Genomic DNA, 26,617 nt, shown 5'->3' on the forward strand with positions numbered 1-26,617 from the left:
GTGGGCACGTTCTGACCACCTCACTCCCCACCTTCCCCACAGTCCCACACATGCACAGGCAAAGCAAGGCCTTCAACTAGAAAGTGACTTGTTGGGCCGTGTGGACAAGGGCCCCCACTGACCACAGGGGCCGGGGAGTGACCCCCCCACGCTGGCCGAGGCTGCCTGGAAAAGTTGGGTGAGGTGGGGACAGAGCTAGAGCTGGGCTTTCTCCTGATTCAGTTCACCCTCCTCCAAAATGCACTTAATGAGCTATCCAATCTGCTTTTTTCCTCGAGAGTATATTTTAAAGGTTTTATTTCAGTAGCTCTGCAACCATTTACACAGCTGGAAACAAATTTCACAGATGCTCCTCAGCTTCAGACGAGGTCACCTCCCAATAAACCCTCCATGTGCTGGAAACATTCTGGGTGGAGACTGCGCTTCCCACACAGAACCCATAACCAAGTGGCGCTGGAAACATCCTGGGTGGAGACGGCGCTTTCCACACAGAACCCACGACTGAGTGGCGCAGCCTCACCTGCCTTAACCTGCTAGACACATGCCAGCCTACAGTCCGGCAAAACCCCCTGCACGCAGAGCCCCCGGCCCCCGGCCCCCTCCTGATCATGTGGGCCCTCCGGGGCTGCGGTCACCGCCCCTCGTCACAGGAGAGTACTGACCTCATAACGGCCAGCCGGGGAACAGTCAAAACTCAAAGTAGTCTCTACCGAATACACCCTGCTCACACACCACCGAAATCAGATTCCTAAATCGAGCCAGTGTACGTCGCGCCCTGTCCACAGACTCACTCTCCATCAATACCCGACGCTAAAGCTCAAGCCGTGAACGCTGCCACTGCTGGTCCTGTCCAGTAACTGCTGATAAAACCGGCCATGAAACCAAACCTTCTCTAGGATGGCCCCCACTATCAGATCCCTGTGGAACCAACAACCAATGTGCTCACAGGCCAGGACGCATGTGCCACTGGCTCCCGGCGGCACCAAGCCAGCACAGTCGGGGGTTGCTAGGAAGCGCCATGGGCTGAGCTCGTCCAGCCCCTCACTCTCCTGGCTCCGGAGGACAAAATGTGTCTCCTCATCCCTCCTCGGGGCCCTGGAGGGTGGCCCCCCATTCCCAGCTGACCCTTCTGGGAGACAGGAGCTTTGGCTCCACGCAGGTGGGGCCATGTCAAGGACCAGCCCGGTGGTGCGCGAGCTCACACAGCCCACCCGGCCCGCGCAGCCCCGGCTGTGTCCACCAGGGGGAAGGGGTTGGAGGGGGTGGAGGGGTTGGGGGTGTGGGGGTTGGAGTGGGGTTGGGTGGATATTGGGGTGGGGGTTGAGTTGGGGGTTGGGGTGGGAGTTGGGCTGGGGGTTGGGTTGGTGGTGGGGTGAGGGTTGGATGGATTTGGGGTTGGGATGGATATTGGGGTTGAGGGGGGGGTTGGGTGGATATTGGGGTTGGGGTTCGGGTGGGGTGGGGGTTGGGTAGATTTGGGGTTGGGGTTGGGATGGGGGTTGGGTAGATTTGGGGTTGGGATGGGGATGGGGGTGCAAATGGGCTTTGTGATGCTTTACCAAGTCCCAGTCTATGCTGCGGAAGAACGCGTGGGACTTGATGTCAGAAAATCCAGTCTGTGGCCGGCAGCCGAGCCTCTCTTTGGGGTCCTGGAGGTTAGAGTTCAAACAAGGACAAGTCAGCCCCATCCTGGAAGCCCCATGATCTCCTCTCCTTGGTGGCCACTCCCAGGGCTGACAAGCCCTCCCCCGATGCTCTGACCCAGATGGTGGAAATCAGACATTTCCTTTACTGAAAGTTCCTTCCCCCACGTTAAGCTCTGTTCCGTTTTCCTTGGGCACACGTTCTCATTTTGTTAGGTGTGAGTAAAAACGGACGATTCACAGAACACAGAGCTCAAATACTGAAGCGGAAAATCAACCCACACACCCGATACACAGCAGCTGAGATGAAAAAGTGGCCAACAGCCGTGCCCGGCCCTCTGCCCACTAGCACCGAGGCCACAAACGAGATTTTGTCAGCATGGCCAGAAACGTACCTTATTTAAAAATCCTTTTAAAACATGGGAGGCTTTGACGGACAGGAACCGGGGGATCCGGATGGGCTTCTCCAGGATCACTGCAAGGGCGGAGCCTGGTGAGGACTTGCCTGTGTCGTGTGTGATTTGCCCAGTGCCGCCCTGACTCTGACTCTGAGCAAGAGCTTCGGGAGTTCAGGCTTGGGGCCCCGGAGCCCCTCCCTTCCTATAGCCCAGCAATATCTATAATCCGGAGTCCTGCCGGGTCCTCCCTGGGCCTCCCGGTTACATGCGCTGGCATGTGTCGTAGGATCGGGAGTGAACCAGCAGCTCCCCTTCCTCAGCCCCAAGATTGCAGGTACATGGGTGCCTCTGCAGGCTGGCCACCAGAGGGCAACGCGGAGACAGCCGCGTTCCCAGATCCCACATCCCCGTGGCACTGATTTCTAGACCAGGAGCAGGTCCCAGGGCCTCCAGGTGGGAAGGAGCCCATGACGGTGGCTGTGAGTTTTGGGGGTGGGGGCTGTGCTTTCAGCTCGGTACAGCCAATAGCGGGGGCCCCAGCATGTGCTGCTGGCCAGGGCAGGAGGGAGTTGGAGCTGAATGGGGACAGGTTCTCTTTCCTGCTGAGCCACAGGTGTGGTAACCCCACCCCATGGCCCGGGGGGTGGCATGTGAGACAGGGTCCGGCCAGGAGGAATGGTTCCCAGTTCGCTCTGCGTGGCACTGCTGCTCCCGGCCCCTGCGGGACCCCTCCACCTGCACCTTTGAAAAGGAAGGAAGACAGTCGTGCAGGTGAGGGGGACGAATGCACAGCGGGGCACGCACCTTGGAAAAGGTAGTCCTCTGTGTTCATGTCTGGGTTGTCAGTGATGATGTCGAACGGGGAGCGCCCGGCCATCATCTCAAACATGAGGACTCCCAGCGCCCACCAGTCCACGCTGAACCCTGGGGGAGAGCACACAGCCATCACCCAGTGGGGCCACGTGGGCCGGCAGCAGGGTGAACCCGGCTGGCGTTGGTTTTCATGCCCAGTTGACACAAGTGTGAGCCAGGCTCGAGCGGGCGGCACACAGGCCTCTGCGACTTCCACTTCCCAAACAGAACCAGCACCTCTGCCTGGCAGCTCGGCCTCCCTGCCACCATCCCTGACACTATGGAGGTCTCCCAGGCTGCCTCTGGGCTGTCGGTCCTGCCAGGGCACCTGCGACCACACAGGCACAAGGCACTGGTGGAACCTGCGGACAACCCTCCTCTCTCGTTTCTGCTTTTACAGAACTAAACTTGAAGAAACCCTTTTGCTGCAATAACGGAAATACTCTTCTGTGTTTTCTTCTACAGTTATTTTGTTTTTTAAAAAGGTTCAAGTAGTCAACCTGTTGGGAATGTGTTCCAGCCAATGAGGGGTGGGAGACCCTGACCAGTTTCGCCCAAGGACGGCAGCTGTCCCTAGGTCCCCGGAAGTCCCCCTGCTCCCTGCTGAGGTGAGATGCTGCCACTGTCCCACATGGAATCCCATCCCAAGCTGGGTTCTAGACTATATTCCAGTCCAGATCTGCTGTCTGTCCTTTGCTGGCTACTGAGACTTCCCTTGTGGCCGCTGGGAAGCCCAGTTATCCCAGGGGCCGAGTGACCTGCCCACCCTGCCTGCCCTACCCCCATTCTGATGGCAAAAAAAATGTGTAAAAATGTCTGAAGGCACACCATGCATGCCTCATGGAAAACACCAGGATGCAGAAGTGGAGTGTGTACAAACACAGTATGTGCATGCACACAACACACATGGATGCCCAACACATAAACACTTAGCACAACACAATGGCACACACACACACAAGGCTGCACACACGTGCCCACCATGTCCCCATTTCACGCCCAGAGACGGGAGAGGAGCAGAAACACTCCAGTGTGCATGGCGCCCTCAGCTGCACGGGCTGCGGGGTCCTGTCCACAGGCTCCTGCACCCCCCGGGGCTCCCCGGACAACTGCTTCTCCCCTAGCCACGCGTGCAGCACGGGGACTCAGGCACTGCACCCTGTCCCACCCCCGCTTTCTGTGTCTTTCCCCTTCCTGTGTCTTTGGGGCTCCCTGGCAGGAGGAATCCTGTGCGGTGCCCTCCCCAAGGGGCTGCTCAAGTGGACATGGGAGGTTTTCCAGAATTCAAATAAGGGGCTGAGGCCAGATGATCACATCCGGCTGGGAAAAAGAGTGTGTGGCTTTTGGGTGTAAGATGGTCAACGACACCTCTCCCTGGCTGCTGGGCCAGGCCCGAAGCCATCTCTGGCCCTGTGTGCTCCGAGAGGGGCCAGGGCAACAGCACTCACCGTACTCCTCTCCCCGCAGGATTTCCGGGGCGATGTAATTCGGGGTTCCGCAGAAAGTGCTCGTTGTGTCGCCAGGGCCCAGGCCTTCCTGTGGGGGCAGAGTTACTGGGAGAGGGTTCTTGCAGACATTACCCCGCAGGACAGGCGCCCCAAGAAGCACACACGGGATGGTTGGAAGACGCGGCCCGAGACACGCACCTTGCACATGCCGTAGTCTGTGAGCTTGATGTGCCCGTCCGCGTCCAGGAGGACGTTGTCCAGCTTCAGGTCCCGGTAGATGATCCCCCTCTCGTGCAGGAAGTTAAGGGCGATGCAGATCTCGGCCGCGTAGAACCTGGGGGCGGGGACACTGTCACGGGGGCAGTGCCTGTGCCAGAGGCTGCGCCAACAGTTCCAGCCTGGGGGCCACACACTCCTGTTTGCCCCACCACGGGCCCGGCATCCTCTCAATGACCAGGCCCAGGATTTGAAAGTGCAGTGCACAGGGGCAGGGAGGGAAATGCCAATGAAAGCTCCAGGACACCACCCCATGCGCCTCAGGATGGCCTGCTGTCAAAGACACAGAGAACGATGTGGCAGCCTCCACAAGGGTAGGAGTGGGCAAATAACACGACGACTTCGACGCGGGAAAGACCAGAGGCATGGCACGTTGTGGTAGGAGGGCAGAACAGCACTGGTGCTGTGCAAGACAGTCCGGCAGGTCCTCGAAAATTAAACACGGTGCCAGGCTTGGTGGCTCATGCCTGTAATCCCAGCACTTTGGGAGGTTGAGGCAGGCAGATCACCTGAGGTCAGGAATTCAAGACCAGCCTGGGCAACATGGCGAAACTCCTTCTCTACTAAAAATACAAAAAAATTAGCCGGGTGTGGTGGCACACACCTGTAGTCCCAGCTACTTTGGGGGCTGGGGCAGGAGAATCACTTGAACCCGGGAGGCGGAGGCTGCAGTGAGCTGAGACCGCACCACTGCATTCCAGCCTGGGTGACAGAGCGAGACTCCATCAAAAAAAAAAAAAAATTAAATATGACTTTATTTATTTTTGTTTTTTGAGACAGAGTTTCACTCTGTCACCCAGGCTGGAGTGCAGTGGCGCGATCTCGGCTCACTGCAAGCTCCGCCCACGGGTTCACGCCATTCTCCTGCCTCAGCCTCCCAAGTAGCTGGGACTAGAGGCGCCCGCCACCACACCCGGCTAATTTTTTGTATTTTTAGTAGAGACAGGGTTTCACCGTGTTATTTCACCATGTTAGCCAGGATGGTCTCGATCTCCTGACCTCGTGATCTGCCCACCTTAGCCTCCCAAAGTGCTGGGATTACAGGCGTGAGCCACCGCGCCCAGCCTAAATATGGAATTCTTATGTGGTTAGCAATTCAGTTTCTGGGTGCATACCCCAAAGAACCGGAAGCAGGGTGTTCAAGAGATTACTTCACACCCGTTTTCACAGCAGCCCTGTTCACCATGGCCAACATGTGGATGCCACTCAAGTGCTCCCTGCGGGATGGACGGATAAGCAAAGTGTGGCCCCTCCATCCAACAGGGCATTATCCAGCCTGAAAAAGGAAGGCAATTCTGGGACAGGCCACAGCACAGATGAACCTTGAGGACGCCATGCTCAGGAAAATAAGCCACCAAAGGACCAACACTGTGATTCTACTCCGACGAGGTCCCTAGAGTCCTCGAATCAGAAGGACAGAAAGTGGGACGTGCCCGTCTGGGGTGAGGATGTGGGGCTAGAGTGGGGGACAGGGAGGGAGTGTCCGACGGGCCGAGCTTCAGCAGGGAAGAGGGGCGTGCTCTGGAGATGAGATGGGGGCCGGCAGTGGCTGCAAAGCATGGGGTGCATTCAACGCCACTGAACTCCATGCCCCAAAATGCTACCTTTTATGTTGTGTGTATCTTGCCACAGTTTTTAAAAACAGCGTTGTGGGAAGTGTACTGTTCTCGATTTATTGCCTACTGTCCTATTGCCAGAAAGAATCTAAGGTGACTCACAAAACTGCATAGAACGTTCTTAAGTAAGGAAATGAGGAAAAACAGAAACTACAGAAGACAAGAAAGGTCCAGGGAGCTGAAATAAGCCCCCAAACGGTCCTGGAGGCCCCTTGGCTGCCAGGGGAGGCCCTGAACCATGCCGGAGGCCCCGCGACTGCCGGGGGAGGCCCGAAGATATCAGAGATGAAAAGGAGGGGCAGAAAGGAGTCTCTCAGGTCACTCTAGAAACAGACCACTCAAATGCTGAGTAAACGCTGGCCATGCTGTGCCACTAACAGGGTGAAGAGCAGAACCAGGGCAGAGCCACCATGAAGACAGCACAATCCCAGGAGACTCTCACTTCTCTCGGACGAGGCCTGGTGCTGCTTCAGAGGTGGGGCCCAGGGAACTGGTCTGAGGCACTGTAACTCAGGAGACCTCCCAAATGTTGTGACTCCGGAGCAAACACGGAATGTGTCACAATGCAGGGGACGTCACACTGTGGGGACATGGTGCCCTCTGCCATCCTACCTGGACCTCCCTCCCTTGAGCTCCCTGCTGACCCCTGGAGAAGGTGTCCGGCCCCTTCCTTGCGCACCCACCCCCCCCACCCCGGTCATACCCACTCTGGGCACACCCACCCGGCCGCCCCACCACGTACCCACCTGGCCACCCCCCCCCGCGCACACCCACCTGTCCCCCGCTTCGCGCGCGCACCCACCCATCCCCCCTTCCGCGCACACCCACCCGGCCCCCCCACTGTGCGCGCACCCATCCGTCACCCCTCCACGCGCACCCACCCGGCCCCTCCCACCATGCACACCCACCCGTCCCCCACTCCGGGTGCACCCACTCATCCCCCACTCCGGGCGCACCCACCTGTCCCCCACTCCGCGTGCATCCACCCAGCCCCCTCCACGCGCACCCACCTGGCGTGCTCCTCAGGGAGCTTCCTCTGCCTCTGCATGTGGAACATCAGGTCCCCGCCGTTGACGTACTCAATGACCAGAAACAGCCTGCAGGGAGAGAGGCGCCGGAGGCTGCAGTCACCTCGGCAGATGGCGGCCTCCTTAGACAGAAGCCCCACAGAAGCAGCCTTCGTGGGCCCGAACCCTCCCGCAGGTTGTCTTGCAAAGAACAAAGAGCAGCAGGACCACCCTGGCAGCAGAGAGGGGCTGGTGGGGACGGGCTGCGGGGCCGCTCGTGAAGGGGGCAGGTGAGGGAGTCATGCAGGGGCCTCACCGGCCTTCGCTCTTGGCCACTGTGTGCAGACTTGGGAAGTGTGGGTGGGCCCCGGAATGAAAGATGTGACCTGTCACCAGGTGGGAGTGGAGGTGGCTTGGACCAGGGCTGGGGGCTGGGACAGGATCTGCCGGGGGCTGGAGCGAGGCGGTTTCTTGCATGGGGATAGCACCGCAGGTCCCCGGGTGGGGTGGCCTCAAGGCCTGATTTCATTGCTTCGAGGCTGAGGAGTCCGCCAGCCCTCCAAGGGGACAAGCTGGGGTCAGGGAGAGGCCAGCTGGGAAGTAGCATCCCGGTTTCGCAGACGTGATCGTATGATTTTAAAAGATCCGCGGATGTCATCAGGACCACGCAGGCCCTTCCCGTCTCAGGGACTGGGCCATGCGGTTTCTCTTCCTAATAAGATCTTTTTTTTTTTTTTTGAGACGGAGTCTCGCTCTGTCACCCAGGCTGGAGTGCAGTGGCGCAATCTCGGCTCACTGCAAGCTCCGCCTCCCGGGTTCACGCCATTCTCCTGCCTCAGCCTCCCGAGTAGCTGGGACTACAGGCGCCCGCCACCTCGCCTGGCCAATTTTTTTTTTTTGTATTTTTAGTAGAGACGGGGTTTCAGCGTGGTCTCGATCTCCTGACCTTGTGATCCGCCCACCTCGGCCTCCCAAAGTGCTGGGATTACAGGCGTGAGCCACCGCGCCCGGCCCCTAATAAGATCTTTCCTACATTTCATGAGACTCAATTTTCAAAATTAAATTATCATACAATCTCCCAGAAATACCCTGTGGCGGGTTTTTAGGTCAGCGGCTCCTCTGGCACCTGAATTGTTTATTTGCTTCGGACTGGTGGCTGCTCCTGGATGCCCCCCGTGGAGCGGGGAGTGAAGGAGGGAAGTGTGTGCGAATCTGCCCATTTCCCTCGATCCCACGCAAGCTCCCACACCACCACCACTGTTACGCCTCAAGGCACCTGTCCCCACTCCTGCCCTCCACGAGCTTCCAGAATTAAGCCAGAGAGGATAGAGGCCAGTTTACACAGGGCAGGTGAACTGGCTGCAAATCATCTGTGTAGTTTCTGATTAGAAACAAACTCCTAAAAATCGAAAGAGCCCTGGGCCCCAGTGAAGAGCTGAAGAGACGTCCACGTGGCCAATCGGGCATCCTGAAGAACAAGCCGCGCCTTTAGGGAGGGGCTAGGGAAGGGAGCGGCTGGGGAAGGCTCGTTCCTTGGCTTTTGTTGTCTCCCCTGCCTCCAATGGATGTGCTTGGAAATTCTCTGGTAACCTGGCCCTTGTCCCTGGGGACTTGCTGATCCACTGCTGCCTGTTTTGTAAATAAAGTTTTATTGGAATGAGGCTACGCTCACTGGTGCGTCTATTACCTACGTCTGCTTTCCAGCCACTGTGGCAGAGGGAGTTGCTAACAGAGACCTTGTGGCCGCCAAGCCAAAAATGTCTACTCTCGGGCCCTTCAAGAAAAAGTTTGCCAATACCTGGTATAAACAAAATAGCAATGACAGAAAGAGCAGCTTTGAGGGTGCCCTTGATGTGCAGGAATGTCCTCAGTGCACCCGTGGAGGAACTCGTTCAGTAATGTCAACCCCACGGGAACGAAGCTCCATGAAGGCCTCCAACCCCTGGAGGACACCCACGACCTAAGAGTTGGTCAGAAAACTTTAAAAGAGAATTTATTCAAAACCCTTAGAGTGCCCGGGCGCGGTGGCTCACGCCTGTAATCTCAGCATTCTGGGAGGCCGAGGCAAGCAGATCACCTGAGGTCAGGAGTTCGAGACCATCCTGGCCAACATGGTGAAACCCCCGTCTCTACTAAAGATACAAAAATTACCCAGGGCTGCTGGTGCGCACCTGTAATCTCAGCTACTTGGGGGGCTGAGGGCAAGAGAATCGCCTGAACCCAGGAGGCAGAGGCTGCAGTGAGCTGAGATTGCACCACTGCACTCCAGCCTGGGCGACAGAGCAAGACTCCGCCTCAAAGGATAAAATAAAAATACAAAAACCCACAAAAACCCTTAGGGTGACTTCACCATATGTTTTTTGCCACCAAGAGTTACACGCCCCGACGGGTGCTGGTCCCTTCCACCCGTCCCCCCGAGAGGAGCCATGTTCACCCCAACAGTGCTGCTGCGGTGCCCGGGAAGGGCCTCCACGGCCTCTGTGGGTACATCCTCACTTTAAGCTATCACGGCCCATAGGACAGGGACAAAGCCAACGCCATTTCCAGAGAAAATAAAGAAATACATGAATTCTAGAGAAAAGCATCAATACAATGCCTCAGGAGGCTGAGAGAATTTGGGGGACATTTAAACACTTAGAGAGGTAGAGGTGGAGGCCGCTTCCTCCTCCTCTCCAGAGAAAAGCCAATCACGGGAACTGCGCTGAAAGCCATTTCTCTCTGCCCGAGGCCTAGGACCCAGGCAGCTTGCTGAGGAAGGAATTTAATTTGCAACTGCTCAAGCTGCAATGACGGTGGGGTTTTTTTGTCTACAGAAAAACCTTAATGCTACTTTTGACATTTCTTCAGAGCAAAAACCCACCAGGACAATCTGGTGTCAATTCACTCTAAGGCTACTCTGCGTGATACAAGCTGAGCCGACTGCTGGCAAGACGCCTGAGACCACGGCTGAGCATGCTCTGAGCCCACTCCTCTCCTCACGCTGGTGGTGTGCACCTGTAATCCACATGGGCTCGGCCCACTTGGGTGCCCCGCAGGTGCCGTCCTGCGTAGAGGCTCTCAGGCAGGGGCGCAAGGCCAGGCCAGGGGGCGTGTGTGGCTTCACCCGTAGCCCCTCAGTGACACGCACAGTCCTGACCCCAAGAGACGCTGGGAAGCACAGCCGGGGGTGGGGGGGGGGGTGGGGCGGGCTGAAGCTGCCCCTCTGTGTCCTGGTAGCCACACTCGCCATGTCGTGGCCTGGAGGTACTGGGGATGCCCCTCCCTGCTCCCTGTGCTGGCATTAATGCTCCTCCCATGTTTGCAAGGGGAGAGGAGCAAGGAGAGCCCAGGAGGGAGGAGGGAGGCGGGAGGCGGGACTCATGAGACACGTGCCCTCAGGGCTGTTTTTCTGAGACAAGATCTCACTCAGGCTGGAGTGCAGTGGTGTGATCATGGCTCACTACAGCCTCGACCTCCCAGGCTCAGGTAGTCCTCCCACTTCAGCCTCCTGAGGAGCTGGGACCACAGGCTCGCACCACCACCGCCAGCTAATTTTTAAATTTTTTGTAGAGACAAGGTCTCGAGACATTTCCCAGGCTGGTCTTGAACCCCTGGCCTCAAGTGATCCTCCGGCATCAGACTCCCAAAGGGCTGAGATTACAGGTGTGAGCCACTGCACCTGCCTGTCCACGATACTTAATCAAATACACAAACGTGAAGAACGCCAACAAAAATGGATTCATCAACAACCAAAGACAAAGTGCAGCTCTCAGGAACCAGGCAAGACGCTGACTGCAGCCGGATCCAGTCCCCGACCCTGCCCTGGAACCGGCACCATCCAACAGACGTGGGAAGTGGAGGGACGGTGGCCGCAGGGGGATGCTGGAAGCTCACAAAACCTCCTAGGGGGCGGCCGGGAGCTGGGGAAAGCTCCCCAGGAGACAGGAGACGGCCGGGTGCTGGGGGAAGCTCACAAAACCTCCTAGGAGGTGGGCCCTGTCCTTGGTGCCGCCCCCTCCTCGCCACTCCCCCCACCTCCTCCAGGAATGTAAAGGGCCTGGCTCAGAGGGAGGAACCGGAGCCCTCTCCTGGAGGCACAGGAGACGCTGCCCTGAGAGTCAAGAAGTAACCAGATGGGTCCGGGCGGGCCGCCACCATGTGTGTACAGAAAGTTCTGGTGGAACACGGCCACACGCGTCCCTTCACACAGTGTCTAAGGCTGCTTCTGTTTTAGAACGCATAGTTGCCACAGAGGCCGCACGGCCCACAAAGCTGGAAATATTTACTGCCTGACCCTTTAAGACAACCTTTGCTGACCGCTGGTGCGGCCCTCAGTAAGCGTCAGTCTCCAAGTCCCTCTGTGTTAATGCACTTGACCCCATCACCAGGAAGTAAGTTCAGCCCTCGCCGTTTTACAGATGGGGAAGCCGAGGCACAGACAGGTTAGGGGATGTTCTCCAGCTCACACAGCTCCTGGCTTGTCAGACCCAACATCAGATGACTCGGGCGGGCCCAGAACCCTCACTTGGAAACCCCACTTTCAGGTCCTGTCCCCACCTCACAGCGGACATCACAGTGGTGACAGCACCATCATTACAGGGCATGCTGGAAAATCAGATTCCTGACTCGGAGTGCAGGATGGACATTAAAGCTCTGAGGAAGATGCCAGCAGATGAGGAAAGGCTGTAAAGCTCAATCAACAGAAGGATTTTACTTAGTCCAAAGAAATCTACTGGTGGGGATGCTGGCAGGCCTTGGATTTCTCCATGGAGGATAAAATGCCAGAAAGTACCCGGGAAATGCACTCGCGCACTGGAGGGCAGTGTGTCCCAGCAACAATGGGGCTCACACACAAAGGCAAACACGGGTGTCCTCAACATGAAAGGACGCATGGGAGGCAGCCCCTCACCTTCCCGGAGCCAGGAGACATGGCCTGGGATGAAGCTGAGCAGAGGAAAAGGCAAGGCAGGGTGCAGCCGTGGGACTGGGTGAGAACACCCCGCCTCGGCAGGGTAAGGGTCACAAATCACGAAAGCCGGGGCAGAGCGAGACAGCTGCCCTCCACGACACCCAAGGCCCAGCAATCGCACAAGGATCCCGCCAAGAGGTAATAACGTGATTTAGAGTGTTCCTGGGAATTGAAAAATTAGGAAAATTTAAAAATCCAATGAAGCTTGCACAAGAAAGGGAAGCTAGAGATCAGACGCCAGAGTGTGCAGGGAACGCTCACCGTTTTAGGCTGCCTCGGCATCCATTCTGGATCTAAGCTGGACTTTCTCCTACCAGAAGCAGGGCTGTTGCCGTGACAGTTTCCAGTTCCACATCCCCCCATTCCTCGAGCTGGTCCACCCAGACACCCACCCTATGCGACTGCTCCCTGGTGACCTCCCTGCAGCCCCGCTGATACCATGCCCCACATGGACTGTGCAGCCACACTGCAGAGTCCCTCCACAGTCACAGCGTGGCCCCACGGAGCTCAGGCCTGCTTAAGTCCACCAGTTAAAACTTCCCATGGGAAACCTGTGTGCAGAACACCCTGGACCCAATAAGGGGTTGGCCCAGGGGTCCCTGTCTCTCTTTACGCTCCCTGGCCTCCCAGCAGGTTGTGCACCCCCAAGGCCTGTGGGTGACAAAAGTTGTGTTTCCATCCTGTGTCTCTCTTGATCACTGGAGCAGTAGCTCTGTGTCCTAAAGATTCTAAACTAATATGAATATCAACAAAAAAAAATCCTAAATAAAATATCAGCAAATTGAATTCAGAAGCACATTAACAGAGTAGCACACTAAGACAGGGCATGGTTTTCCCCAGGAATCTAATGATGGTTCAATACCAGCAGCTACATTATGATGACACCATTCATTCCAGGAGGGCCTAAGGAGTAAAAATCAGAAAAATGATCTCCACAAATGGCAAGGAGGCCTCTGAACAACTTGCAGTGTTCTTTCCTTCTCTTTTTTTTTTCTTTTTTTTTGAGACGGAGTCTCGCTCTGTTGCCCAGGCTGGAGTGCAGTGGTGCAATCTCCGTTCACCGCAAGCTCCGCCTCCTGGGTTCACGCCATTCTCCTGCCTCAGCCTCTCAAGTAGCTGGGACTACAGGTGCCCGCCACTGTGCCCGCCACCATGCCCGGCTATTTTTTTTTTTGTATTTTTAGTAGAGACGGAGTTTCACTGTGTTAGCCAGGATGGTCTTGATCTCCTGACCTCGTGATCTACCCGCCTCGGCCTCCCAAAGTGTTGGGCGTGAGCCACCGCGCCCGGCCTCAGTGTTTTTTCTTGATAGCAAAATAGAAATGAATGGAAAGTCCCTTAATAGGACAAGTCACACCTCTGCATGCAGTTATCGGTCATCTTCTTTCAGCTGCTCAGCCTTTCTAGAACCTTCTCCCAGTGCCTGGGGGCTGAGAGGCTGTATGTATCATTGCCAGGGACTTTAACAGCAGAAGGTGTCCTCAGAGACCAGATGATGGGCCCAGGAACTGGGAGGGTCTGTTCCCGTCTCCAACAGCTCAGGCAGGGGCAGCTCCTCTGTGGGCTCCAGAACCCAGTTCAATGGCTGCAGGCAGAGCCCCTGTCTCTCCTCTCCCCTGTGGCCCTCCCAACACCCTTTGCACATGCCAGGGCAAATGCTGTCTGCCCAAGATGGGTAAATGTTTCCGTTCTGCCTTGAGGATAGCACCGTGCTTCTGGTGCAAAGTGTTCCAGCTGGGGTCAGGAATAGGACAGGGCCGTCCGGTGTCGACGTCACCCCAGTGAGGCAGGTGCTGGCCACTGTCATCAGAGAGGAAGATGAACAGAGACGGCACGACCTGGGTGCAGCGGCTGAGGTGGGTGATGCTGCTCGACCTGCAGATGTTTTTTTTTTTTTTTTTTTTTTGAGACGGAGTCTCGCTCTGTCGCCCAGGCTGGAGTGCAGTGGCGCAATCTCGGCTCACTGCAAGCTCCGCCTCCCAGGTTCACGCCATTCTCCTGCCTCAGCCTCTCCGAGTAGCTGGGACTACACGTGCCCGCCACCACGCCCAGCTAATTTTTTGTATTTTTAGTAGAGACGGGGTTTCACCGTGGTCTCGATCTCCTGACCTCGTGATCCGCCCGCCTCGGCCTCCCAAAGTGCTGGGATTACAAGCGTGAGCCACCGCACCCGGCCACCACCTGCAGATGTTAACCCTTGCATCCAAAGCCCCAGAAAACCACCTGAAAGTTACTACAAGGAAGAGAACTCAGAAGCCATGGGGCTCACAGTTACCACGCACAGACCAAGCTGCCTGCTGCTGGATGCTCTGAGAGAAGAAAAAACACATCGTTTATAACAGAAACGAGATGAGACACTCAAGACAAAATTAAACAAGGAAGTGGCCAGGCACCGTGGCTCACGCCTGAAATGCCAGCACTCTGGGAAGCTGAGGTGGGAGAATCGCTTGAGCCCAGGAGTTGAGACCCAACTGAGCAACAGAGCAAGACCCCCATCTGTAAAAATAATAATAATAATTAGACAAGGAAGTGAAAAAAACCACATGAAGACTTCAAGAGTCTCCTGAAAGAGGATGTGAGTGAATGAAAAGGTAAACCGGGTTCCTGAATGGGAAGATCCAACACTCGAAGGATGTCAATTTCGCCTCAGGTAATGTGTAAACTTAACAAATCCCAATGAAAATGCCAGTTTCAGGCTGGGCCCAGTGGCTCACACCTGTAATCCCAGCACTTTGGGAGGCCCAGGCAGGTGGATCACTTGAGGTCGGGAGTTTGAGACCAGCCTGGCCAACATGGTGAAACCCTGTCTCTACTAAAAATACGAAGATTAGCTGGGTGTGGTGGCAGGGGCCTGTAATCCCAGCTACTCGGGGGGTTGAGGCATGAGAATTGCTTGAACCCAGGGAGCGGAGGTTGCAGTGAGCCAAGATTGCGCCACTGCACTCCAGCCTGGGTGAAAGAGCAAGACCCCTTCTCAAAAAAAAAAAAAAAAAAAAAAGAAAAGAAAAGCCCAGTTTCTTTTTCTTTCTGGAAGCAGACGGGTTGATTATAAAGTCCACATGGAAAAATAAACAAGAGAAAAGGAAAAACAAGAGGCAAAACTGTCTGGATGGTGACGCTGGTTAGTCCAGGGTCTTTGGAGTGTGGACAAAAGTTCTTTCCTGCACGTTAAAATGGGATACAAGTTTAGAAAGAGGCTCTTCTTTTATGTGGTCTCTGTCGTGATCTAGTAGTTAAGCAGCAAAGGCACAATTTCAGGACTGGTCCTGAAAGTTCCTTCAACTAAGGAGACCCCAGGTGGCTTCAGGGCTGCCACCCCATCCCTGCCCATCCCGAGAACCATGCAGGGCGCAGTGGCATGGGACGTTCGGGTCTGGATGGAGAAGGGGAGACGCCATGACCTCATCTCTGCTCACTACTGGCAAAATCATCTCCAAGCCTGCAGTGGAGGCCCCCTGGTCCTAATGTGACCCTGAATGGCAATGACACCTGCCCCCTGACCTGTTCTAAGAGCGGCTGGGTGCCTCCCGATTATAACTACAGACAACGCATCCCTTTCTCCCGTGTTCTGCACAGCCCCTTGTGGCCTGCGACACCAAATCAGGAAACAGCAGGGCCCCCTGTACGCTGCAGGTGTGTCTCAGAGCCCATGTCCTGGGGGTCCCCGAGGGCCCCTCACTGCCCAGAGCTCTGGGATGATGCATGCGCAGCTGTCCACAGTGTTCCCGAAGAGTGCAGGACGCCCTCACAATGCAAAAGGCAAACCAAGCCCCTGGCTCCTGCCAGGCCCCTGATGCTGGGAAGAGCCCCTTCTCCTGTGCACAGCCCCGTGGGGACCACGGGCCCAAGCGTCCTGCTCCAGAAGTGCTAGGGTTTAGCGTGGCACTTTTACCATTTTAGGAAACCCCGATGAAAAGTGAGCAAATCAGGGGCCTGCTGAGCCGTCACCGTGTGTCGGCAGAACAAAGGCTGAGGCGGCTGCGCCCACGCTGGGCCCTACGGGTGTCAGTCAGCATCTCTCCTTCTGTTCTGAGCTCCCATGACTCCAGCACACGGATGGGTTTTGAAAGGGAGATGACTCATGTTCCCAAAGAAGAGGCACCTGCCCTTCCCAAGGCTGTCCTTGCTGTGGCACTCACTGAGCCCTTCCCTCTACTGCCTCCACCCCCATGGCGGCGCCTCCTTCTGCAGCCCTGAGGAGGCAGCACCCCAGGGTCGGACCCCGTCACACCCTCACCTCTTTCTCACACACCCACAACCACAACCACCCCCGGGGGGTGTCTCCATCCCAGGCCACAGCACCCCCGAGTCCTCCACGTCCAGGCTGGCCCTACCCTGTGCCTGTCTGGCCAGCACTGCCCTGACTTCTAGGAACCGGGGTGATTCCCCCACATGGAGACAGGCCCCTCCTCCCCACCCCCAAGGCCTCCCTCCAGGCCATGACAGGCCCAGCAGGTCCCTCTGGCTTCTGCGGCCCAGATTCTACTCCCCACACGAGTGCCTGCCCAACACCAGTAATGCACTGAGAATCCCTGGCGCCTCCGCGTCCCAGGGCCTCTTGGCCAAATCCAGCTTCGAAAGCCCCTGGCACCTTCAGGCCTGGTTCTCTTCCGTCCCTGACACACACCGTTGCCCTCGTCCTTCCCAAAGGCCTGTCCCCCATGAGCCCCTCCTACGTGACCCAACCCTTGCCTGCCCCCCTCTCTCCACGCAGTCCCACTCTGCTCCCTGCGGGCCCTCCCCAGGTGCCACGCCACGCCTCCTGACGCTGGTGACCAGTACCAGGGACGTCACTCTCTGCTGTTAGTAAAGCTGTCTCCCTCTCCAGAGCTTCAGGCAGGTTTCAAAGCATAATTGAGACACACACACACACACACACACAGTGCTGGGCGAAGTGCTTTTCACGTCTAGAAGTCACTTTGACCAAGAAGAACTTACTTAAGTGTCTCAGTCAGGGCACGGCCTGAGAAGCGCTTCCACAGATAAGCAAGGGTGGTTTTTTTTTTTTTTTTTTTTTTTTGAGACGGAGTCTTGCTCTGTTGCCCAGGCTGGAGTGCAGTAGCGGGATCTCGGCTCACTGCAAGCTCCGCCTCCCGGGTTCACGCCATTCTCCTGCCTCAGCCTCCCAAGTAGCTGGGATTACAGGCGCCTGCAACCACGCCCGGCTAATTTTTGTATTTTTAGTGGAGACGGGGTTTCATCGTGTTAGCCAGGGTGGTCTCGATCTCCTGACCTCGTGATCCGCCTGTCTTGGCCTCCCAAAGTGCTGGGATTACAGGCGTGAGCCACCGCGCCTGGCCTGTTTGTTCTTTTTAAAGAAACACATTCTGAGTGTGAATGAATGTAAAATAATCAACCGTGGCAAACGGTAAAAGGTTTTATTTTAGAACAGCGAGTGAATGGGCGTATTTGAAGGGTAGTTTGCTCACCTACCATCTGAGAGCAGCGTGCCTTAGTGAGAAAGTGTCCTCGGACTCCAGCTGAATGGGGCGGGGGACGCTGAAAGTAGTCATTTCAGCTAAATCTCCAGTTACCCGGTTTTCCTGAAATAGCTTAAACTGAAGCGAGTTCTCGTTCTGGAGACTTTATGGCTCATTTTAATTTTGGCTGCTGTTTGGAAAAGGTGGGCTGTCTGTGTAGATATGGGGTATGGTTTGTCCATAAAGCAGGTGTTTATTGTGTCTTAAAAATGCGAATGAATTGTTTCTCTCCATCTGTACACACGAGGTGAGACTAATGTTGAACTGTAACATTCAGGGATTCCCTGTAGCCGCCCAGTGGACACGAACATGGCCAGCCAGAAGAGGCAAGACCAGATTTGGGATGGAAAGAAAGCAATTCTGATTCTTCCCCACTCACAGACCCTTTATGGGAACCAAACTTGCGTGGAAACCTCTGCAGTTTCATTGGCCAGGTGTCCCCTGGATGTGGCCCGGGAGCTGTGAGGCCGCCCAGAGCGAAGGGGTGTCCTGTTCTGCGTGTCATTCACCTGGCCCTCAGCAAGGGGCCCACGCGAAACCTCAGCTGGATGTTCCAGCAGAACCAATGCACAAAGAGAAAGTCCCCATAAAACCTGCAGTCACCTCCAGTGACCAGGGAGCAGAGGCGGCGAAGCCAAGCACACCCACCTGGGCCAGGCCAGACTCTTCCGCCACCTGGACGCGTGGCCGCCTTGCTGACGTTGGCTTTGCTTCATGTGGGTGTCTGGTGCTGTGCAGTCGGTAAGGATTTGTGGGCAATTTTCACAGCCCCCCAGCTACTGGACTAAGGCAGCTGCCAGTCCTCCCCCCAACCCGGAGCTCACCCCGTTTCTACTAAAAATACAAAAAATTAGCCGGGTGTGGTGCCGGGCGCCTGTAGTCCCAGCTACTCAGGAGGCTGAGGCAGGAAAATGGCATGAACCTGGGAGGTGGAAGTTGCAGTGAGCTGAGATCGCGCCACTGCACTCCAGCCTGGGCGACAGAGAAAGACTCCGTCTCAAAAAAAAAAAAAGGCAAAAAAATCAGACATGCATAGGAATTATTCCCAACTGTGAATGCCGAATGCTCCCACAGGACAGTGATTGGTGTCGCTGCGGGGATCCCACAGACACCCCACAGATGACAATTCTTTAAGTTCGGGTTTACACATCTGGGAACCTGTGACTTGAGAGAAGAGTCCAAAGACACAAGTGCAGAAGGGGCTGAGCTTTGGGCCACTCGGGGAAGTGAGGGTGGGATATCGGACCCCTTTTACATCTACATCCCTACAAGTTCACATATGAAAACGAACCAAAGCAAAACAAAACCCTTCTTGGAACCTCACCATTCAGGAAGTGTGGGGGGACCAGGCTGCCTTGCCCTGGGCGTATTCTGAAATCGCAAGGGATGGCAGTCACGGCAGAAAGGGGCCTGGAAAAGCACGATGGGAACGCACAAAGGGAGGCACAGGGAGGCACTGACTCGCTCTGGGAAGCTGGGGAGTGGGAGGAAAGGGGACAGAACCATCAGGCGCAGGCAGCGCGGGCGGGAGCGCCATGCTGAAGCACACGATGGGGCACTGGGGCCTGGTCACCACAAGCCTCGTCCACATGCACAGGAAGCTTGGAATTTACCCCAGAAGCAACTAGGGAGGAATCAGAGGAGCTTTGAGGCAGGAGAAAGACACTTCAGATCTGTTTCTCAAATATGGCTCAGGCCCAACATGGGGAAGCCAACACTGGGGAGCCCTGGGGTCAGGTGGGGAGGGTGGGGGACCCTGAAACACACTGAGGAGGTGGAAGCAGCCAGAAAACACGAACCCTCGACCAGGGCGGCACCGCAGGTAGAGCAGGTCAGGGAATGGCCAGGTCACACCGGCTCTTCCGACAGACAGACAGGTGGCTGCCGAGCACAGGCAAGAACAGGACCCTGCAGTCAGGAGAGCCGAGTGTGCAGCGGAGGAACGCAAGTCGCCAGACGTACAGCTAAGAACCGAGCAGCAGAGGGTCGCACCCAGGGCCTGGGACCGCTGTGCTTAGGAAGCCCGGCCCGCAAAGCTGGCCCGGAGCTGGGGCTGGGAACGTGAACTGCAAACAGTTCCCTACACGGATATAACATGCTTCTGCATGACCGCCAGGCAGAGTGGTGGACACCTGTAATCCCAGCACTTTAGGAGGCTGAGGTGGGAGAGGGCTCTTGGGAGCTCGTGACTGGTTTCTTCTGGAATTTTCCCCATGTGCCTTTTTCCTTGGCCAAGTCTCCTTTATCTCCCCAGTGCAGTACGCCAGCTGTGGCCCCCAGTGCGGCTGTATGACTGATCCCAGGAGTCCTCCTAGCCAATCATCGAACCTGGGGAAGGTCTTGAGGACTCAATGCAGAACATACTCAATAACTCTTCAAATAAACAAATCAGATAGGTCAAAGTCAACCGGCCCCCAAAATTTTAAATAGAGCATACGTTTAATATCCTAGATCACCAGCTTTCAAACGTATTCAAAGCCATAGAATTCCAATATATATAAAGCTTGAAGGTGAAGCTGTACATATTTTAATAAGCACAGAAATCCACCTCTTTTGCTTACTTTTGTAGCCCCAGCACCTGACCCAATGCCTGCACTCAGTGGGATACCTCCAGTAAGTATTTCGTAAACGGAATTAAATAACTTAAGTTCAGATCATGAAATGTACTTAATATGACACCAACCAAGGAGAACAACAAAGAGAGTCTGCTGGCCTGAAAACACCCATACAGCAACTGGGAGAACCTTACAGGTGACAGTTGACACATCACACCAGACTTAGCTTCTGTGCAGTTCAAATCTGAAATCTGCAGAATATCAGAAACACCCTTCTTTTTCTTACCGACTTGTCGTCTGGAAGCAGGAGTGTAATCCGACCAGGAACGGGTTGCTGGATGCCTGCTCAAACACGTGCTTCTCTGTCTGTACCCAGTCAATATCCTGAAATAGAAACCAGGGAGTGGTAATGAGGCTCCTGAATGCTCCTCACAGGCATCCTGGGCAAGGGGGAGGCAAGAAAGGAGTCTCTTTCCTCTGCTTTCAGGAAGACAATGCAGAGAGGAAAAGAAAAAGCCCATTAGACTGCATCACCACCATTGTCACCATCCACCCCACCTCTACCACCACCACCACCACTATCATCGTCACTGTCACCATCACCGTCATCATCACTGTCACCATCCATCCCACCTCCACCCCACCATCATCATTGTTGCTGTCACCATCACCATCACCATCATCATCACTGTCACCATCCATCCCACCTCCACCCTACCATCATCATCATTGTTGCTGTCACCATCACCTTCACCACCACTGTCATCATCACCGTCACTGTCATCATCACCACCACCGTCATGACCATCTGCATCATCACTGTCATCACCATCATCACCACCACCATCACCATTGTCACAATTACCCCCACCACTATCACTGTCGCTATCACCATCACCGTCATCACCACCGTCATCATCACCATCACCACCACCGTCATCACCATCACAACTGTCATTGTCATCACCACTGCCATCATCACCGTCATCACCATCTCCATCATCACCACTTTCATCACCATCATCACCACCGTCATCACCACTACCGTTGTCATCACCACTACCATCATCATCACCACCACCGTCATCCTCAATGTCAACACCACCACCACCATCACAGTCATTACCATCACCATCATCACCACCGTCATCAACATCTTCATCACCACCACCATCACGTCATCACCACTACTATATCACCATCATCACCATCACCACCATCACCATCGTTACCATCATCACCACCATCACCGTCATCACCATCACCACCATAATCATCACCACCATCTTCACCACGATCACCAAAGCTACCAGCTCTGGTTGTATGCTGGCCTCTGGTGGTATACTGGCCTCTGGCCTCCAGGCTTTGCCCTAACAGTTCCGGGAGGCAGGTATTATTATCTCCAGTTAGGACACAAGGAAACGGAGGTGGAGGGCTAAGCAGATTCCCCAAGGTCCCAGTGCTACCGAGTGATAAACCCACACCCATCGCCAGAGCACTAGCTCTAGCCCCACACCCATCGCCAGAGCACTAGCTCTAGCCACAGGGCTGTCACCCTCCCAATTCATGCTGCAGTTCAGCAAAATGCTGCAAGGTCAAAGTCAACTTTAGAGTCACAAAGATCCAACAGCTTGGTCTCATCTTGACCCCAGAAAGTAGAGCTGGACAAAGCTCTCAAGCCTTCCTAGGTCAACCCCTTGTCTTCGGGGTTAGAAAAATGACAGTGAAAGAAATGCATCAAAATAGGCTGGAGTGCAGGGGTGTGATTACTGCTCACTGCAGCCTCGACCTCTGGAGCTCCAGCGATCCTCCCACCTCAGTCTCCAGAGGAGCTGGGACCACAGATACATGCCACACTCAGCAATTTTATTTTTTGTAGAGGCAGGGTCTTACTGTGTTGTCTGCCCTCACCCCTGGAAGTTTTGTGGAAACAAATCAACAAACCATTAGTATCTATTTAGCCTCTGAGACTGTGTCATTCCTCCTCAGCGCCCTCCTCCTCCAGGCTTGGTCCTCGGCCACCCTCCCTACTCTTCGGAGGCGGATCCGATGGAGTGGCTTCGAGTCCCATCTTTCCACGCTGAGAGCTCCCAGCCCGGCCTCTCCCTGTGCTGCAGACCTGCCCCCCGATGGCTGCTCAACATGTGCGCCCGGGTATCTCACGCCAGCCCAGGCCACAAGCCAAGCTCCTTGCCAGCCCGCATCTCCTCCCACCTGCAGTGGCTGAAAACCTAGTGGGTCAGCGGTGACTCCTCCACCCCTCACCTGCCACCACCCGTCCCCCAGTGGCCCTCACCAGCAGCACCCACCCACTGTGGCCCCACAGGGACGTCAGCGTTGGCATCATGACCCACTGCGGCCCCACAGGGACGTTGGCATTGGCATCATGACCCACCGAGGCCCCGCAGGGATGTTGGCATTGGCATCATGACCCACTGTGGCCCCGCAGGGACGTCGGCGTTGGCATCATGACCCACCACGGCACCGCAGGGACGTCGGCATTGGCATCATGACTCACTGTGGCACCGCAGGGACATCGGCGTTGGCATCATGACCCACATATCACTCAGCATGCAAACCAAGTGGAACCTCCTGGAGACAGCAGTGCTGAGTTCAAGGCCCTGCGTGGGGCCGGTGGTGCAGAATCGGTGGGAAGGGGCTTGCCAGTGACTCCCGGGGGAACGAGAGGCAAGCCTGGCCCCAGAGAGTGCAGTCTCTTTGTGGGGAGAAAGAAATTTCTAGAAAACATCCAAGCATTCAACAACTCCTGGAATCAGGCTCTTCTTGAAAGACAACCCCAGAGTCCACACCTCGGCATCCTGGCTCACAGAGGATGATTTCAAGACAGAACAAAACCGCAGCAGTGACTCTTCCAAATGTCTTTTCTTGGGGTCCCGCAAACTTGCTCTCATATGTGTCATTAACTTTCCAGCTGGCCGGGGCGTGCTGCAAAGGGGGTTGGACTCCTCTTGTGCTGCCGCTGGCCAGCAGTGGGGCCATTAGCAGGGCACCACACCTCTCAGGGCCTCTGTTCCTTGGCGCAGGGCATGGACGCTGCCACCCACTTGTGAGTTCTGCACCCAGGGATGAGGGGCCAGCTGGACAGCCTGTGCACTGCACAGATCACGCCCTGCTGGGAGGCAGTAGAGGCTCAGCCCCAGCCCCAGCTCTGCCCTCCTAGCCTCGGAGCATGGCTGGCGAGGAGGGACCCCCTCTGTGGCCCATCGGGGCTCGATGAGCAGCCAGTGGCCTTCTGTGCTAGCAGCACTTGGTGACAACAGCATTACTGCCACCCACATGTCGGCCTTTTATCTACTCCTGAGAGACGCAACCTGCATTCAGGAATGAAAGCAAAAGGCCAAAAATACCAGAAGCCAACAAGTGCATGAAAGATGCTAAACACTGTCAGTCATCAGAGAAATGGAAGTCAAAGCCATAGCTGCACACTTGCTAGGATGGTGATCATCAAAATAACACGCGTTGCTGAGGACCTGCAGAAACGGCCCCGTGTGTTGCTGGCAGAAAGGTGAAATGGCACGGCTGCGTGGGAAGCAGCCTGGCAGGTCTCCATCAGTTGAACAGAGAACTACCACGTGACCTAGCAACTCTACTGCTAGGTTTGCACTCAAAAGAATTGGCAATAGACTCAAACAGATTCTTGTACGCAAATCTTCACAGTGGCACCACTCACAACAGCCGAGGTGGGAACACTATAATGCCCCTTGGCAGGTGCACGCACAAACATGGGGCCTCCACTGGACAACGGAACATTACTCGGCCAGGCAGAGAGAGGAAGGCCTGAGCGAGCGGCCACATAAACGGATCCTGGAGAAGCCAGACACCAAAAGCTCACACACAACTCCGTTCTGTCAAGCGTGCAGAAGATGGAAGTCCACAGAGGAAGAAGGCAGATTGGAGGCCACTGGGGCCGAGGCAGAGCGGAAGCAGGGAGTGGGTATGGGGTCTCCTTTTGGGGTGAGGAAAATGTTCTGGAATCAGAGAGGTGATAGCTACCCAACTCTGCATCTACACTTGATCTCAGCCAAAAGGCCGAGAAGCGATCCAACTCTGCATCTCAATATGCTAAAAGCCGCCTAACTGTACACTTTATTTGTATATTTTATTATTTTTTTAAGACAGAGTCTCATTTGGTCGTGCAGGTTGGAGTGCAGTAGTGTGATCTCGGCTCACCGCAATCTCCGCCTCCCCGGTTCAAGCGATTCTCCTGTCTCAGCCTCCGAGTAGCTGGGATTAGAGGTGTGCGCTACCACACTTGGCTAATTTTTGTATTTTTAGTAGAGTTGGGGTTTCACCATATTGGTCAGGCTGGTCTTGAACTCCTGACCTCAGGTAATCCACCTGTCTCAGCCTCCCAAAGTGCTGGGATTATAGGTGTGAGCCACCGCGCCCGGCCCTAACTGTACACTTTAAAATGGCAAATTCCATGTCATGTGTATTTTACTATAATTAAAAGAAAAAGGTCTATGAAGTCAGAATTAAGATTTCAACAAACAGGCCAGGCGTAGTGACTCACGCCTGTAATCCCAGCACTCTAGCAGGCTGAGGGGGGCAGAGTGCATGAGCGCAGGAATTCAAGACCAGCCTGGGCAACATAGTGGAACCCCGTCTCTACAAAAAAACACAAAAAATAGCCGGGCATGGTGGTGCATGCCTGTAGTCCTGGTTCCTCTGGAGGCTAAGGTAGGAGGATCACCTCAGCCCAGCAGGAGGTGGAGGCTGCAGGAGGAGGTGGAGGCTGCAGGAGGTGAGCCGTGATCGTGCTCTGCCCTCCAGCCTGGGTAACAGAGTGAGATGCTGCCTCTACAAAAAATACAAAAATTATACAGCTGGGGGTGGTGGCTCATGCCTGTAGTCCCAACATTCCAGAGGCTGAAGTGGGAGGATCACCTGAGCTGGGGAGTTTGAGGCTACAGTGGGCTGTGATCAAGCCACTCCAGTCTAGGTGACAGAGTAAGACTGTTTCCAAAAAAAAAAAAAAATTTTTCAACAAATAAACCATTGATCCTATAATCAATAAACTTCTCCCCCAGAAACAGCTGGTGTGGGAAGATCTGCTACACAGAGCCACGGCAGCTCAGCACGTCCTGCAAACCTGGGGCCTTGCACAGGACGGAGCAGGGCAGTGCCTATGGGCAGCTTCCTGTCCCACCCCATCACCCGTCCAGTTCAGCTCAACCCCAGAGATTTCCTAACAAGGGTGATGACGTCCTCAAACTCAACCGCAGTCTGCTGGAAGTCAACGTATCAGTGGTTGGCCATACATGCGAACGTTGCGGAGACCACGACACCCATCTTTACCTTTTCTAAGCTTAGATATATAAGTGCTCTCGTGGTGGTCCCCTCACTGCCTGCAGTGTGCAGTGCACTGACAGCCATACGGGTTTGCAACCTGGGAGCAGGAGCTGCACTGTGCATCTTGGCCGTGGAGTTGGCTGCGCTGTTTGGGTTTGTGGAGTGCACACTGTGACGTTCACACAACAGTGCCATCATCTAACCAGGCACTTTCCAGAACACATCCTGGTCGTTACGCGATGCATGACTACTGATTTTGCACAAACTCCGTCAATATGAGGCTAGGTCTCTCGTGCATGGATTAATTCTGCTAAAGCCCAGAGGTGGTCCCAGGGCAGCGCGTTCCCGGGGCCCCAGGCCCCACGAGAAGTGGCACCTATATGGCCTTCTAATGCCCTCTTCCCAAGGAGGTGGCCCCAGGGCAGTGCGTTCCTGGGACCCCGGGACCCATGAGAAGTGGCACCTACCTCGTCATCGTGCACCAGCTCTTTCTTCACCACTTTCATGGCGTAAATTTGGTCATTCTTCTTCAACCGCACCAGGAGAACCTTGGCGTAGCTCCCGCGCCCAATGACTCTGATTAGGTCAAAGTCCTGCAGCCCAAGCCCCTGAGAGATTTTGATTCCATCCATCCCATCGATAACTGGCTTAAGGTCCTAGGGAGGGAGAACAAGACCCCAGAAAGTGAGGGGGGTTCCCGGGAGACTCAGAGGACCACGCATCACTCATGTGGTCCCAACAGAGATCTGCTCCTCAGAGCCCAGAGCCTCACGATTCGAGTCTCAGTTCTGTGTCCCACAGATCCCACCCCCAAACTCCCATCTGAACTGGGACACGAAAGGTGAGAACTTAAGGCTGCGTGCTTCCGAGGAAGGTGCTAGAAAGCCAGAAGCTGTTCGCTCCACAGACCATGGCTCTGGTCACAGCTGCAGGTGGGAGGGACCCCAGGCTCTCAGCCCTATCAGTGGGGCTGAAAAGGTGGCCACAGGGACATGCGGCCCAGGGCCTGGGCCCATCCTTCCTGATCAGGGCCCTCCCTCGGGGAGGGAAGGTAAAGCAAATGTAGCTAATGCCTGCCAAG

General features: G+C 55.5%; 1 protein-coding gene across 16 annotated transcripts in view; it reads right to left on the bottom strand.

Moving 5' to 3' along the window:
• PRKCZ (protein kinase C zeta) overlaps positions 1 to 26,617 on the bottom strand; it is a 133,521-nt gene that overhangs the window by 9,437 nt on the left and 97,467 nt on the right. For 14 of the 16 annotated variants that reach the window (XM_055260765.2, XM_055260772.2, XM_055260777.1 and 11 more), the window contains 8 exons: positions 26,004 to 26,192; positions 20,510 to 20,607; positions 7,244 to 7,354; positions 4,540 to 4,675; positions 4,342 to 4,429; positions 2,846 to 2,965; positions 2,039 to 2,118; positions 1,560 to 1,649 (listed from right to left, as the gene is read on the bottom strand). In XM_055260765.2, coding sequence (XP_055116740.1) covers positions 1,560 to 1,649; positions 2,039 to 2,118; positions 2,846 to 2,965; positions 4,342 to 4,429; positions 4,540 to 4,675; positions 7,244 to 7,354; positions 20,510 to 20,607; positions 26,004 to 26,192 — 912 coding nt within the window. The remainder of the gene's footprint in view (positions 1 to 1,559; positions 1,650 to 2,038; positions 2,119 to 2,845; positions 2,966 to 4,341; positions 4,430 to 4,539; positions 4,676 to 7,243; positions 7,355 to 20,509; positions 20,608 to 26,003; positions 26,193 to 26,617) is intronic. The other 2 variants (XM_055260766.1, XM_055260771.1) reach the window with 1 other exon arrangement.

Source organism: Symphalangus syndactylus, chromosome 22 (assembly GCF_028878055.3).
Source record: "Symphalangus syndactylus isolate Jambi chromosome 22, NHGRI_mSymSyn1-v2.1_pri, whole genome shotgun sequence".
NCBI classification, from domain to species: Eukaryota; Metazoa; Chordata; class Mammalia; order Primates; family Hylobatidae; genus Symphalangus; species Symphalangus syndactylus.